Genomic DNA, 17,295 nt, shown 5'->3' with positions numbered 1-17,295 from the left:
CATGACTGAGCAACTGAGTACAATACTACATATGAGTGGAATCATACAGTATTTGTCTTTTTGTCACCTATTTTGCTTGGCCTGATGTCTTCAAAGTTCATTTGTGTTATAGCATGTGACAAGATTTTTTTTTAAAGCTGTATAATATTCCATTGTATTTATATATTACAGTTTTTTTATCCATTGTTCTGTCAGTGGGCATTTGGGTTGCTTCCACATCTTGGCTATTGTGAAAAATGCTTTAGTGAAGATAAGTGTGCAAATATCTCTTCAAGCTCCTGCTTTAAATTTTTTTTTTTTTTATATTTAGCTAGACGTGGTATTGCTGTATCATGTGATAATTCTATTTATGGTTCTTGACTGCAGTAGTCATTACTGTGGTGTTTGCTTGATGGTCATTTTCTAATTCCATCAATACATACTCCATTTGTTGACTGGAATTCTACTGTAAGGATGAGCTGTCACTCCCTCTCCATTTATTTGTTTATTCAGTTATTTTGTTTGTATCAGTATGAGCTAATGGATATTTATTCTGTGAGTTATAATCTATTCTCATTATTTATTTTGTTGATCAAATTGTCCCATGTTTGGCTATTGAGAGCTCCTTCAAGTTCTTTTCTACCTTCCTTCAGTTTTTGAACACTTCTTTATTTCTTGGGTACCACAAGATGTTTCAGGTTCATGCTGTATTTAATTTGCTCGAGTCCTAGAGTCAACAGTTTCCCTGGGGAGCCCTAGTTCCATTTATTGGAGAAGAATATTAGGAATATTTAGAAATTAAGATCTGGGTGCTAAGTGTACATTAGCCAATGTTGAACTCTACTTAGGTTTTTGAATCAGCTAGGGGAGAGAAGAGAGCTCTGAATATAAGTTTTACCCCTTAAAGAACTTTACTTCTTTGAGGCTTAGAGTCCTTATTTCTAAATGGGAAAAAATAGTATCAACTTTGAAAGATTTCTGTGAGATAACAAAAGTAAAACAGCAAGCATTCAGATGCTGGGCATATGGGAGATCTTTAGTAAATTGTAACTATGATTTTTGTTTGCTATTTATGTTCATGCTCCTTGGGTAAATTTTCTCATCTTGTAAATGGAAACTTAAAAAAAATTTTTTTTGTCCTAAAACTACCTCAAGTTGCAACCTCTCCTTGGGTCTTAGTTTCCTCATCTGTGAAAGGAAAAGGTTGGACTTAGAAGATCTCTGAGATTCCTTCCAGCTCAAGTGTTGTTATTCTAAGTTTCTCCTTAGTTCTTTAATTGCTTTTTCTCCAAGCTAAACAGCCTCAATTCGTTTTAACCTTTCCACTAGGACCTTTTATTCATCTCTTTGATCATTCCTGTGGTTCTTTTCTGGACCTTCTCCAGATTGTCCTTCTATTTAAAAAAAAAAAAAAACCCACCTAGTTTTTATTGAGTGCTGACTCCATGCCCAGAATGGTGTTGAGCAGTGGGACAGAAAATAAAAGAAGTATAAGATATACTGTGCCCTGGTGGAGCTTATAGTTTTGCTAAAAGGACCAGATATTCAAGAATTGCTGAGTCTTTCTCTTCTATTCCCCTTTTTCCTCCCTCCCTCCATTCATTCCTTCCTTCTTTCCCTCTTCTCTTTCTCTATTTCTTTCAGATCGGGAAGGTCTTTTCATTTTTAGAACCTTTTTGGAAGCAAAAAAAGAAGAGTGAAATTTTAGCATTTCACTTAATGAGGGGCTGCTTGCATAAGAGTTTGCTGTTGGATTTGTCTGGAACAGGTCTTCATATTTGTTTTATGCATTGAAGTTTACCCATCTCTTTTACATAGATTATTTTATTTGGTTGCAAAACAAACATATGAGATAGCTGGAGCTTCTAACCTTGTTTTTTTGTCTTCCACTACCCCTTGCTTCTCACCTTTGTCTTTTCAGTCACTTTCTCTATGCTGCTGTCGTCTTAACACTTATCCATAATCTCTTTTTTGATGACTCCAGATCTTTTTGATCTCTAAATTTCTATTTTTTATTGAAGTATAATAAAAATACAAAAAGGCATAAGTCATAAGTATGTGACTCAATGAATTATCCCCAAGTGAACATAACCAGCTCCCACATCAAGAAATAACCCCAGAAGTTCCTTGATCCCCTTCTGGTCTCTGCCCCTAACCAAAGTTAAGCAGTCTTCTCTTTGAACACCAAAGTAGTTTTGCCTTTCAAACATGATATGTACTCTCTTTTGTTTGTCTACTTTCATTCAACTTTGTTTTAGAAATTCATCTATGTTACTGTGTGTCGTAATAGTTTGTTCATTCTCATTGTTGTGTAGTATTTTGTTGTCTGACTGTACCACAGTTAATTTTTCCACTTATTTATTGATGGATATTTAGATTGTTTCTAGTTGGGCTTTTATAAATAGGGCTCTTATGAGCATTCTAGTATACATTTTTGTGAGGATATATACACATTTCTATTGGGGTATATACTTAGAAATGGAATTGTTGAATCTTACAGAATGTGTATACATTCAGCTTCATAGATACTGTCAAATAATTTTTCAAAGTGATTGTATCATTTTATACTCCCATCAGCAGAGTATAAGAGTTCTAGTTGCTTTATATCCTTTCTGATGCTTTGTGTGTGTGTGTGTTTGGTGGGTGGTCTTTAAATATTTTTAAATATGAAAGTAAAGTGAGTTTTCTTTCTCTTCTCCACAAGGTTATGAGCTCCATAGGGTAAGGGTTGTTGTATCTTAAAACCTGGCACAAAGGCTGGCATATTGTGGGTATTTAATAAAAGTTGGAGGAAACATGTATGCATGGTATGTGTATAGATAAGAAGAAGGATATATAATAAGGGCTTTCCTGGTGGTCCAGTGGATAAAAATTTGCCTGCCAATGCAGAGGATGCAGGTTCGATCTCTTCGATCCCTGGTCGGGGAAGATCTCACAATGCCGAGGGGCAGCTAAACTCCTGTGCCCCAACTACTGAACCCACAGGCTTAGAGCCTGTGCTTTGCAACAAGAGAAGCCACAGCTATGAGAAGCCTGCATATTGCAACAAAGAGTAGACCCCTGTGCAGCAAGGAAGACACAGTGCAGCTAAAACATAAATAAATAGATACATTTGTGAAGAAGCATATAATAAGAAGTAACCTTAAAAGTGGCTGGGTTTGTTCATTCAACAAATATTTAAGTGTTTGCTGTGTATAATGCACTGTACTTGATTCTGGTAATACAGCTAGTTCCTACCCTCATGGATATTTTTGGTGGTGGTGATAGAAAATAAATATGTGTGTAATAAAAATATAATTGTACATTGTAATGAGTACTGTGAATGAAATGAACAGGCTACTGCTATGATAGAGAATCATGGGATGACAAGAAACTGTTTTAGATACAACAGTTAGAGAAGGCCTCTTTGAAAAAGTGACAGTGAGTATTTTGGGTTATTTTCTCTCTCTCTTTTTTCTTTACGAAAAGTTATTTGATATCTTTTTGGTTTAAACAGAGGAAAAAATTAATGTTTTTAAAGGTCAAGGGAAGGGTGAAACAGACCACCAGCCCAGGTTGGATGCATAAGACAAGTGCTCAGGGCTGGTGCACTGGGAAGACCCAGAGGGATGGGATGGGGAGGGAGGCGGGAGGGGGGATCGGGATGGGGAACACATGTAAATCCACATGTAAAAACACATGGCTGATTCATGTCAATGTATGGCAAAAACCACTACAATATTATAAAGTAATTAGCCTCCAATTAATAAAAATAAATGAAAAAAAAAAACACACACACACAAAATAAAGGTCAAGGGAATCTTTTAGGGGGCAAGGGCAAGAATGGGTAGTACAAAAAAGTAAATGTATGTGTTTATAGGTATGTTTAGGTATGGGGAAACTAGATGTTTTCTGGGGAAGAAAAAGATCATGTCATTTAATATAACTTGCCCCAAAGCACAGCTTGTTGAGACTGTTGGTTGTGTTCCTTGAACCCGTTTAAGTGTTTCATGTTCTAGTGGGCCATTACACTGGTATATGTGATATAATAGGAGTGATTCTGTGTTTCATGTTACACAGCCTTCTTGATACCTGTAAATTTAAGTGTAAGTCCTTGGCACTGACCAGAAGAATCCTGACTAATCTTTTAATATTCTTGTTTGGAAAGAAAAGTAAATAGTAACTCTCCACATTTAGAAATTCCATTTTTTCCTTCATTAGTATTAAAGGAAAAATCATTTTCATTTCAGTGTGTCCCTTCTCTTGGAATAAAACAGAACGGAATCCTCCTGCTACTCCTTCCCCATCACTTTATATTGTAAAGAAAATATAACAGTACTGAGAGTTTGGAAACTAGGTTCCTAAACTCTTGAATATTCTACCAGCACAGTGAAATAACTCATTTCTGTGTATTCCATTTTAGACTTGCACATATGCATTTGTGTGTCTACCTATAATTTTATAATAAATATGTTTTCATGTTGCTAAAAATAATAATCTCTTGTAAACTGTGGATTTTAGGTGATAATGTTGTATCAGTGTGGGTTCGTCCATTGTAACAAACGTACCACTCTGTTGAGGGATGTTGATGGTGGCAGATATTGTAAATGTGTGGGAAGGGGTATGTGGGAGCTGTCTGCACTTTGGTGTGAGCCTAAAACTGCCTTTAGAAATAAATTCTATTTAAAATCTGATCATTTGATTTTCCATTGAGTGACTGAACCTTAATTTAGTTAACCACCTCATTTCTCATTGGACTTACTCCCCAATTTTCACTCTTGTGAATAATGGTAATAATGAGGATCGCTTGCATATTATTTTTTCCATAGGAATTTATTTTCAAAACCATATTTATTGGTCTTGATTATAACATCACCAGTATTGGTAGGATTATGGTGAGGATTCCATAAGGTACTTAAGTACAAGGCACATTCATTGTGAGGCACTTACATAGTGCCTGGCACATAATAGTTTTAACTAATGGCTTCCCTGATAGCTCAGTTGGCAAATAATCTGTCTGCAGTGCAGGAGACCCCGGTTTGATTCCTGGGTTGGGAATATCTGCTGGAGAAGGGATAGGCCACCCACTCCTGTATTCTTGGGCTTCCCTTCTGGCTCAGCTGGTAAAGAATCTGCACGCAATGAGGGAGACCTGGGTTCAATCCCTGGGTTTGGGAAGATCCCCTGGAGAAGGGAAAGGCCTCTCCAGTATTCTGGCCTGGAGAATTCCATGGCCTGTATAGGCTGTGGGGTCGCGAAGAGTCAGACACAACTGAGCAACTTTCACTTTCAGTGACTGTTATATTGCCAAAGTGCTTTCATATACAGTGTGAACATAGAAGGAAGACAATTCTGATCTGGACAACAGTGATGTTGACAATGATGATGAAAACTTCTACTACTTATTGTGTACCTATTTTGTGAAAGGTATTTTATATTCTTTTATTTATTCAGATATTCACCAGATGTTTGTTGAGTATGTACTAGATACCATTAGGAACTGGGTTAAGAAAGGTTGGTTTCTATATTTTTTACTTCGAAGTAACTCTGTTCACATTAACCTTCTAAGTGTGTGCTCGGTGTTGCTTACATCCGTTTGTTTTTCTTTTTTCCTTAAATCTCTTGGGGCTCCAGATGAGCCAGGCCCTAGCATGTGGTGGATCAGTACAAATTCCTGGAGTAGACATTGAGCTGAGGAGGAAGTATCATACTACAAGTAAGGTGAGACTTAATGAGTTCTTTCTATGTCTGTAGCATGCTTTCACACAAGTGTTCTTATTTGAAACTCAGCAAAATTGTTACCTGGATGAGGCAAGAAATTTTATTGAATGAAGAAGATAAAGTTTAGGGAAGTAAAGTAACTTGCCCAGGGTTACAAGGATGGGAGGAGACAGACCAGCTGAATATTGGAACCTAAGGCTTCTGATCCCATGTCTTGTATTTCTTCCATTGTACTCTCTAGCTTGAAAAGCACTTTAGAGAAAAAGTCATAGGTGTTTTTTTTTTTTTTTTATGTTAAAGTAATATTTAACATCTGGAGAATTTCTTATTAGTTAGATAGCCTGGCTTCATTTAGAGAGGCTTAGCATTAGAAAGGTTTTCCATGGAGTTTATTTGTGAACTACAAAACTTATCTGTAGTCATTAATAAAATTTGTTATACTAAGAATACAGGAGTTTAAAAACATGTTTTCAGTACTTGCTTTGGTTGATTATGTCTATGATTTTGTCTGCTTTCAGATAATATTTTTCTTTCCTTTTCCTATAATGTCAATAAACATAGAGCATTCCTTTTCTCAGAATTGTTCTTTGGGAGATGGGGGGAGGGGTCAAGATTTCTTTTTTAAAATACTCTTTTCTGTAGAACTTAAATGGGGTGCATATGTCTGCTCTGGAATTTGGAGGGCATCGATTAGGGTTCCAGATATGTTTGTACTGAGTGAAGAAGTACCCAGAAAAATGAGAATTAAAAATTCTGGATGAAAAATATCTAAGCAATAAAAATTCCCCTTAGACCTAATGAGAAATAAAAGCATTCTGTTAAGAAATGTTTTTTTGCAACTGATTTTTGATTCCTTCTTTTTTATTAAATAGCTTTCTTCTACCAAGGATTCACCACAGCCTGTTGAGGAAAAGGTTGGTGCTTTCACAAAGATAATAGAAGCCATGGGATTCACAGGACCTCTGAAATACAGTAAATGGGTAAAGTCTCAGTTTTTCTCATTTTTCTTTTTGAGCTTTGTGCTTTCTGCTCCTTGCAGAAGATTTTTTTTTTTTTTTAAAGCTTCTGCTTTGCTTTTTGTGAAATGCATGTATTATTTTGAGAGCTTTAAAACATGTTGTATCCCCTTGTCTCCCATTCTAAGTCAGGTCTATACAGCATGTGGGGCTGAAACACTGCCTCTACTCCCTTCACTTGATTGCTTAGAAGTATCTCAGTAGCAGGCAATCGAATAAGACTGGTCTTTCCAGATCTTTGCCACGTGAATGCCATATAGATAAGTTCTAAGGAGTTAGATGGGCCAGATGTTCTGATGGGCAGTGTTCTTAAGGAAACATTACTTTCCATTATTCATAAGTGATTTTCTCTAGGTCATGGTAGTGATTTTCTTTAAAATTTTGTTAATGAGCATTTTTAAAATTAATCAATTCTGTGATTTATTATAATTCATATTATGGAGGGCTGTCTGCTGTGTCATTCCTTATGAGATCTTGGCCTCACACATTATCTGTTATATAGTACTTGCTATAAATGAGTGAATGTCTACTTGGCATCAGGTGCTACTGCCCCTGGACTTTTATAGAAATGCCTCTAACCAATTAAGTAATAAAACACAAGTCACTGGATTTTTCTCAGCCCAGTTATCTTCTAGTACTACTGTTTCTTTCTATGATTATGGCAAAAGTACCTTTTAATACTTTTCAAGGTTTCTAGAATGTTGGATAAACCTATCAGTCATAAGTTATAGTCATAAGTCATAATCAAACCAATACAAAGCAGTAGAGAAGACTTTTTTAGGAAACACCATAGCTTTGCCCAGAATGACTAAATTATTTCACTTACACCTTTTTAACAAGTTGTAGTCAAATTATTATAGAACTTAAATTTTATTGTGGACTCTACTTTTAGTTTTCTCTTAAAATGTCTGGCTGTCTTCCTAACAGTTCCAACTGCAACACATATAGGCTTTTTTCTATACCCTCCCTTTTACATAAATTGAACAGTGATTCCGCCAGCATTTTGTCTGTAAGGGGCTTTGAAAAGTGTAGAAGATAAGACACATACTCAGTTATAATAATGTTCTTAAGATCCTAAGGTTATGAAGTGCCTTCTTAATCACTAATGAAATACTATTTATGCTCCTTAAAGTTATCTCTTTTTACATCATAATTCCTTGGCAAATGATAATCATTGGTATATTTGGTAATATTAAGCAGGATCTTTTCCTCTATTAAAAAAAAAAAAGATTTGCAAAAAAAAAAAAGATTTGCAATCATAGCATTGGGATTTAAAAGCGTAAGTGTTTTGTCTGAAAGTAAGAAATTAAAAGGAAAATAAGAGCAGAAAGAAAAAAAGAAAAGAGAAAAAAATTGACTGTTTTATTAATTTCTTGATGGTTGAGTTCCACTTGGTTGCTTCCATATGCTTTGTCTCGTCTGTATTTTTATGATTCCAGAGGGAAAGTTGGCTACCATTTGGAGGATTACTAAATCATCAGGAAAATTTCTTCACTGTTTTAGTTTAAGTTAGTCTCTAATTTTTCTTGGTTCCCTTGTGACCTCAACCAAGTCTCTAATTGCATTTAAAAAATCTTTTGTGATGTGGCAGTGTGTTTCCTGTAACCTTCATTTTTAATTTGTGACATCAAAACATCCAAGTATGACATTCTGGTATAATTTGGGTGGGAAAATGTAGGTACAACTTTCCATTTTGAAAGAGCCTTTTTCAGCAAATGTTGACTCAGAAGTCTATGGCAGACACTTGTATTGGGGTTGCACTGGCAGGAATCTTTGAATTTTGTCTTTTCACATGTCTTTCATTAGGGAGTAAAATGTCTCCCTGTCTCTCCACATCAGCAGTGTCAGCCATCTTTCCTCCATCTTTTTATGTAATGTTTTCGTGTGTGGTTCCATTTTTTTTCTAGATGCGTATTCAAGAATTTAAATGTGGCTTTTCCTTACCTGCTTGACTATCACAAAATAACCATTTTTTTTCATTATCTTTATGGAACAATGATCAGGTAAGATAAGGATAACGTTTAACAGATTTAGCCACATGTCATTGAATAGGCAGTTTCCAGATTAGCATTAAGCCAAAAAGTTATTCCTGTTCTGAAGGACACTGACAAACTGGAATGCATTCAGAAATGGGCAGTGAGCCTTGTGAAGCCTTCAGAAACTTGAATGAAGAGTGGTTGAAGGAAATAGGGATGCTTTGCCTGGAAAGAGAAGACTAATGGTTTTCTCAGGTATTTGAAGAAGAAATGTTAAAAAAAAAAGGAGAGGAACTTCCTCATGGTCCAGTGGCTGGGACTGTTTTCTTCCAGTGCAGGGCGCCTGGGTTCAGTCCTTGGTCAAGGAACTGGATCCCACATGGCATGACTAGGAATTCAAGTGTTACAACTGAAGATCCCATGTGTCACAACTGGGATCTGGTGCAGCTAAATACATAAATGCTGCTGCTGCTAAGTCGCTTCAGTCGTGTCCGACTCTGTGCGACCCCATAGACAGCAGTCTACCAGGCTCCTCCGTCCCTGGGATTTTCCAGGCAAGAACACTGGAGTGGGTTGCCATTTCCTTCTCCAATGCATGACAGTGAAAAGTGAAAGTGAAGTTGTTCAGTCGTGTCTGACTCTTTGCAACCCCATAGACTGCAGCCTACCAGGCTCCTCCGTCCATGGGATTTTCCAGGCAAGAGTACTGGAGTGGGTTGCCATTGCCTTCTCCTAAATACATAAATAAGTATACTAAGAAAAAGGAGAGACTTAATCTGAGGTATTCCAGTGTGCAGATCATGTTTAATGAATGTTACACGAAGCAGATTTATGTTCAGTGTAACACAAATCTAATAAGAATTGTCCTCCAGTGGACTAGGTAGCCTCACAAGGTCATTGGGCTTGTTTGAACAGGGGCCCAGATAGTTGACTGTGAATCAAGAATGCTGGAGAAGGAATTCCAGTACAGAAGAGAAAGTTCAAATGACTTCAAAGCCCCTTCCAACTCTCACACAACTGTGACTGCAAGCCTTTAATAGATTCGTTTTTCATCTTGTAAGATGGTACAAACTGCATCAGTTATTGGGAAAGCTGATTTTCATTTCCCAAAGCTGTCTTAGGTGCTTGTGTTTTAGTCAATTATACTGATGGAGTCTTCCAAAGTTAGAATGAAATAAACATGAAGTCATCCGAGAACCAGAACAATTTGTATTGACTGGATGGAAATTTAGTCCACCTACTTGCTTAACTTATATTAACACATGAGTCTTGAAGAGGTTCTTTCCCCGAGTTGTTATTTCCAGTCCCTGTGTGATGGTCTTAAGGGACTTGCTTTAGAGATTTGTCCAGGAAAATGGCTCACCCAAGTATAAAGGCTTGGCTTTGCTGCAGGAAAAGTGAGGAACTATAAAATGCTCCTCATTGCCACAGTATGAGCACTGTATAAATACACTGGCCAATATGGTGAGGTCTTCATTATTTGTAATGAATGGTTGCTTCATGAACATGTGGTGGGGAAAAACTTCTTTCTCAAGGAATGATGTGGGGCCTTGCAGGCAAGTGTGCCTTTCCTTAGAGAAAGTGATTAATTATGAACCAGAAGACTGTATATAAGAATTGGAAGGAAACTGCAGATTTAAAAAAAATTTTGACATAGGCCATTAGGAATTTTACTTGAAATTATAACTGTGTTGGGACTTCCCTGGGCATCCATCTACTGGTTAAGACTCTTTGCTCCCAATGCAGGGGATGCATGCCACAAGGTGAGGCCTAAAATAAAAAAGAAAAATTTTAAATGTGTCATGATAGTTAAACTAGGCCTTAAGTTCCATGAAAGGACTTTTTAACTGCTTTGTTTATTGCTGTATTTCCTAGTGTCCAAATCAGTGTTAGGTACTGAGTTAGGTGCTCAATAGATTATTTGTTGACTGAAATGAAGAGCTTACAGATGTCCTACACTCTCTGTTTCAAGGATAATAATAGGCCTGTCAAGGCCAAGTCATTTCGATAATGGTATCATTAGGATATCATTAGTTTGGCAATGGTACAGACCAGTGCTTCTCTAAATGTGTTCTATATAAAATACTCCCCAAACTGTAGGTGTTAAAAAGTGAAACATGCTGCATTTTTATGTTGCTGATATGGTGAATTACACTGATTTGTGAATGTTGACTTATCTTGAAATTCCTGGGATAAATTCCAGTTGATCATGATATGTTCTCTTTTAAAAATACTGATGGATTTGATTTGTTAGTATTTTGTTAAAGAGTTTTGGATCTGTGTTCTTGAAGACTATGGTTTTACTGTATTGTTTTCTTCTGATGTCTTTGGTTTTGATACCAGGGTAATGTTGGATCATAGAATGAGCTGGGATGTGTTCTTTGCTTTTTTTCTGCAAGAGTTTATGTAGATTTGATATAATTTCTTCAGATATTTGATAGAGTTCTCTAGTGATGCCCTCAAGCCTGCAGCTTTCTTTGGGGAAGATTTTTAACAACAAATCCAGTTTTTATTTTATTTTATTTTTTTTATTTTTACTTTTTTCAAATCCAGTTTTTAAAATAGAGGTAGGAAGACTTCCCTGGTGGTCCAGTGGTTTAGACTCCATGCTTCCACTGCAAGGAGCTCGGCGTTCCCTGTTGGGGAACTAAGATCCTGCATGCTACATGTAGTGGCCAAAAAAAAGAAGAGATAGGACTATTCATGTTATTTATTTATTCTCGTGAGCTTTGGTAGCTTGTATCTTTCAGTGAGTTTGTCCACTTCGTCTAAAATAATGACATTTATTTACTTAAAGTTGTTCATAATATTATCCTATTACTATCTTTAGGATATATAGTAATGTGTTCCCTCTATTCTCTGATTTCCAATATTGGTAACTCATGTCTTCTCTGTTTTTTCTTTCTTTTATTAAAAAAAATATGTATTTATCTATTTATTAGGTCTTAGTTGCAGCACAAGGGATCTCTGATCTTAGTTGCAGCACTCAGGATCTTCTAGTTGCCGCAGGCAAACTCTTAGTTGCGGATGTGGGATCTAGTGCCCTGGTCAGGGATTGAACCCAGGCCCCCTGCATTGGGAGCTCAGAGTCTTTAACTACTAGGCCCTCAGGGAAGTCCCTGTTTTTTCTTTTTATTCCCCTTAGATTGGTTCTACTAAAATTTTGTCAATTTTATTGATGTTTTCAAAGAACCAGCTTTGGCCTATGATTTTCTGTATTATTTTTGTTTTCAGTTTCATTAATTTCTGCTCTTATCTTTATGTATCATTCTGCTTGCTTTTAAGTTTAATTTGCTCTTCGCTTTTAGTGTCTCACCAAGAGTTTTGTTTAAATGGGGGCTTCTAACACTGATTTATTGCCCATAAAAATATACCTGATTTCCATTGGTTTTATGTTGTTTTGTTTTCCCCCATATGAACTTTAGGCTAAAAACATTGAAAATATAACATCTCAAATTAGCAAATAAAAAAATTTAATTGCAATCAAAGACATAATAGTTTATTTTATAACAGGTATTTCTGCCCATGAGAAACTGAGATATGAATGTTATGTAGTAGTGGATATAGTATATCCTTGGTGACTGAACCTTAATAACAAAACTGCTCTGCTAAAATTCTAGGTTGGATTTTCCTCAGTTGCTACATCATTTGCATATATATATATTTTTAGTCTGTGCATATTTGAGTAATTTTCTCTGTCATTTTAAAGAAAAATAAGCTTCTACAAGCCTTTGTTGATAAACTAATTGTATCCTTAAGGAAATATTTTGAAAGTTCTTAGAAATTCTTGTTCCTTTGGCACTGAGTTGGTCTTCAGACCTACAGTTCATAAAAATGTTCATTTTTAGATTTATTTTTATGAAGGCACAATGTACATACAGTAAAATATACAAATCTTCAGTATACAGCTCATGAATAAATTAAAATCACTCAGATTATGATTCTATGAGAATTCTTAGTGTTTTAGGGAATAGTAAACAGTTGATCCTTTTACTATATTTTATATTCATTAGAAACTCTTTTTTAAAAAGAGTTGCTCTGTTTATTGTTGTTCAGTTGCTGAGTTGTGTCCAACTCTTTGTGACCCCATGGACTGTAGCACATAAGACTCCTCTGTCCTCCACTATCTCCTGGAGTTTGCTCAAATTCATGTCCGTTGAGTCAGTAATACTATCTAACCATCTCATTCTCTGTCGCCCCCTTCTCCTTTTGCCTTCAGTCTTTGCCAGCATCAGGGTCTTTTCCAATGGGTCAGCACTTTGCATCAAGTGGCCAGAGTATTGGAACTTCAGCTTTAGCTTCAGCAACAGTCCTTCCAATGAATATTCAGGGTTGATTTTCTTTAGGATTGACTGGTTTGATCTTCTTGCTCTCCAGGGGACTCTCGAGCGTCTTCTCCAGCACCACAGTTCTTCATCGCTCAGCCTTCTTTATGGCCCAACTCTGACACCCATACTTGACTGCTCTCCATATCTTTGACTATACAGACCTTTGTCGGCAAAGTGATGTCTCTGCTTTTTAATATGCTATCTAGGTTTGTTGTAGCTTTCCTTCCAAGGAGCAAGCGTCTTTTAATTTCATGACTGCAGTCACCATCCACAGTGATTTTGGATGGAGCCCAAGAAAATGAAATCTGTCACTGCTTCTACTTTTTCCCCTTCTGTTTGTCATGAAGTGATGGAACCAGATGCCATGATCTTAGTTTTTTGAAAGTTGAGTTTCAAGCCAGCTTTTTCACTCTTCTCTTTCACCCTCATCAAGAGGCTGTTTAGTTCCTCTTCACTTTGTACCACTGTAATGGTACAATCTGCATATATGAGGTTGTTGATATTTCTTCTGGCAATCTTGATTCCAGCTGGTGATTCATCCAGCCCAGCATTTCTCATGTACTCTGCATAGAAGTTAAATAAGCAGGGTGACAATATACAGCCTTGACCGTACTCCTTTCCCACTGTTGAACCAGTCCATTGTTCCATGTCTGGTTATAACTATTGCTTCTTGACCTGCATACAGATTTCTCAGGAGACAGGTAAGATAGTATGGTACTCCCATTTCTTTAAGAATTTCCCACAGTTTGTTGTGATCCACACAGAGGCTTTAGTGTAGTCAACGAAGCAGAAGAAAATGTTTTTCTGGAATTCCCTTGCTTTCTCCATGATGCAACAAATTTATAAACATAGTATTCTGTTAGGATCAGCAAACTATAAAACTAGGGAAAATACAGAAAAAAATGACCCCCTCTCTTCAGGGAAAAAAAAGACTTACGGAATAGATAATAGTGCTTCTGAGGAAAGATCAAATGATTGAGGGTATTGTTTGATTTTGGTCAGGAGAATGGGTAATTTTTTTTTTTAATATAAGGGGTTTCAGATTATAAAGAATGTGGATGGTTCTGAACTATGGTTTAGAGGCTCAAATGTGGTAAAATGGGTTTGAATTAAAAGATAGATTTCCTCTAAATATTAGAAAAATCCTTTTGGCATTTTGATGCTAAAATCATAAAATCTAGAATTTTGTGAAGTCCGAATGTCTTGATTTAATAAAAGAAAGCATGGCATCACTGACTCAATGGGCATGAGTTTGAGTAAACTCCGGGAGTTGGTGATGGACAGGGAGGCCTGGCGTGCTGCGATTCACGGGGTTGCAAAGAGTCGGACACGACTGAGTGACTGAACTGAACTGAACTGATCTATATTGTTTAGATATTAATTTTGCCTAGAGACAGGTTTGGACCCATCCTTCTAGTTGAAAAAGTATAAAATTCTGTGACCCACATCTAATGGTACCAGAACATTCACTTGGTCATGTCTTGAGTTTGTTTTATTCTCTTTGTCTAGAAAATTAAGATTGCGGCCCTGCGCATGTATACCAGCTGTGTGGAGAAAACTGACTTTGAGGAATTCTTTCTAAGTAAGTTACTGTTTTTGAAAGTTCTGAAAAGGAAAATGAATCTACTGTTCATTTTTATGTTTGTGTCTTGGTCAGATAGTTTTCTTTTTTTAAGGTACTAGTGAAACAGTTTTTCTTGCACAGGATATATAATAAAAGCTTCCTATTTTTCTCCTAATAGAATAAGCAGAGGCCAAAAGAACCTTATAAATAAGATGTTTTATTTGGGAAAAATAAAGCATTTGGGGGAAAAAAAGTAAAAATTTGTCCAGTACTTCAACATTATCATCCCCTTTGTCCACATATGCGTGTTTTACATAAGGGTACTCAGAGTAAACATACCGTTTTACGTTCTGGATGTTTTACTTTGCAATTTTGACATGAACTTTTAGCCAGTGATTCCTCTTTTATTTCTAGTTTATAATTGTTTTAATTAATCCTGGAATATGTCTCATGATTTTTCTTCTTTCTGTAAAAGGTCAAAAGGCACGTGTAACTTTATTATTTTTATCCTATTGATAAATTGCTTTCTGAAAGTTTTACTGGTTTAGATGATCATCACTAGCAGTTGATTGTATCAATACAATACTCATTTTGATGCTGTAAACTGTTGTAGTTATAAACAAGTCATTTAAAGCAGATACTTACAAAGTCATTGGGAAAGTTTAAACTGTTTCCAGTTCCACAGATTTTGGAAGGAAATGTGTGCTGTGCACCTCTACCTCTTGTAATAGCCATTATCCTCAAAGCAACAAACACTTAACTATGTTCTGGATATTTTTCTTTTTTTTTTTTGGATATTTTTCATGGACAGCAAATAATTAATATATAATTATATTAACAACAATGAAGAAAGAGATGCAGCTTTGTTTACTATTTTTTAAAATTAGATGCAAGTTGTTTTGTTGATTTTACTTTCAGCAGATTGATATTATATTAGAAACTTAAAATACTATGCTGAGTTGTAATCCTCATTTAGTATCTGCCTTCCATTTCCTATTTACTTGTAGTGAAGAAAGAAAACCTTCCTGCTGCTTTTTCACCTCTAGCAGTTTTTTATTTTAGGAGAAATTAGTCTGAAAGGAGAAAATATTCTTTCTCTACATGATGAAGAGACTGTTAATTTTAGAAGCTGGATTTTTCTTAAGTAGTTTTAAGTATTTTTCTTTAGATCTTTTTAAAACTTCCTCCTGGACATCTATTTAATATTAAATATCTCATAAACTTAAAATTATTTTGAAAGGATGTTTACTAGCTATCTTTGTTTAGCTAATCCTTATTAAATATTCTTGAGTTAATATTATAATATTAAATAATGAGACTTATTACATACTTAATGTATCATGTTTCAATTTATAATCTTTTTTTTTTTTTTCAATTTATAATCTGTTGTAGACTACTTATAAAAATAAAAGTTTATTAAAGTGAGTATCCATTACATTTTCATAGTTCACACTTACATGCTTTTACGTTTGTTTCCTTTTGGAGTTATAAAACCTTGCAAGACTGGAGAGCTTATATTCTTATTTTAATTTTTGTTTTGTTTTCAGAAACTGTTGAAACTTAAAGAGGCTAAGTGATTTACCCAAAGTCGCTTACTAGTCAAGCCTTGATCCTATGTCATCTGGCTTAAAATCCAGGAATTTTTCTGCTATAACCTATTGCCTTGAATGAATATAATTGCAAGATAGAATTATAGTTCATTTTAATATTTTGTTTTATAATTCTTTGTATTTTACAATTTTTAATTGAGAATTACCTCTATGATGTGTCCTATTAATTTTGTGAACTGCTGTTTATATATTATTAAAATGTGTACACCTCAGTGAGCTTTGTTCTAGCCTTACCCTTTGAATTAGTTATCTGGGGAGGCAGTACATTTTTCGGTGATACCACTGTTACTTCAGGTTTTCTGAGACTAACTTTGAGAATTACCTTTTAGACTTATATCATGTTCATTTGTATTATGCTCCATTGTGGTCCATCTTTGTCATTTGTGGTTAGATTAAATTTCAGAATTGTGGCCAGTGAATACAAAGGGAGAAAATCTGAAAAGTACCACTTAGAGGCAGACAAAGAGTATCTATAAAGTAATGAGACTGACTTTCTTGCATCTTGGATTCTAAAGAGTAGGCCAGACAAGTTTGGGGTAAAAGAAGAGAATGTGTGTGTGTGTGTGTGTGTGTGTGAGAGACAAGTTTGGGGTAAAAGAAGAGAGTGTGTGTGTGTGTGTGTGTGTGTGTGACAAGTTTGGGGTAAAAGAAGAGAATGTGTGTGTGTGTGTGTGTGTGTGTGTGTGTGTTGCTTCCCAAGATTACATCTGTAACGTGGCTATTGCCCCCTTGGATTTTTGGCATTTTAGGGCTTTACTTTTAGAGTCCTGAGAATTAAGTAGCTTTTAAAGGATAGAGAACCTTGGGTAGCGGTAGGTGTCATTCTCACTCTTCCAACAAAAGTGAGGCCAGTTTTATGTCATGAAGGTTGAGTTCTTTACTCAGTAAACATATGCCTGTCAGCCTCTCGGACAAGTCCTCATAAAATGCCAAAGCTACAGATGCTCTGTCATGTCAGAGCCAAAGTGTTCAGAGGTCTTGATCCGGGGACCTAGATGCTGAGGATTCTGACTGGGGACATACCTTAATAGTCCACTGTTGTTTCCAAGATGTTCTGATGATGTCATTGTGGCATAAATGAGTGTACCCTCTGTGAGCACGCAGTGTTTGCTAACTGGTCTT

General features: G+C 35.9%; 1 protein-coding gene across 1 annotated transcript in view; it reads left to right on the top strand.

Annotated features, from left to right (window-relative positions):
- The window catches only part of LOC122681189 (ubiquinol-cytochrome-c reductase complex assembly factor 1), a 92,578-nt gene that overhangs the window by 16,802 nt on the left and 58,481 nt on the right, over window positions 1-17,295 (top strand). The window contains exons 3-5 of the mRNA XM_043882936.1: window positions 5,593-5,679; window positions 6,552-6,659; window positions 14,509-14,581. Of these exons, the coding sequence (XP_043738871.1) occupies window positions 5,593-5,679; window positions 6,552-6,659; window positions 14,509-14,581 (268 nt within the window). The remainder of the gene's footprint in view (window positions 1-5,592; window positions 5,680-6,551; window positions 6,660-14,508; window positions 14,582-17,295) is intronic.

The sequence above is a fragment of the Cervus elaphus genome, chromosome 23, assembly GCF_910594005.1.
Source record: "Cervus elaphus chromosome 23, mCerEla1.1, whole genome shotgun sequence".
In the NCBI taxonomy this organism is placed as follows: domain Eukaryota; kingdom Metazoa; phylum Chordata; class Mammalia; order Artiodactyla; family Cervidae; genus Cervus; species Cervus elaphus.
Note: the sequence above shows the minus strand (reverse complement) of the source record. Positions and strands in the feature narration are given on the sequence as shown.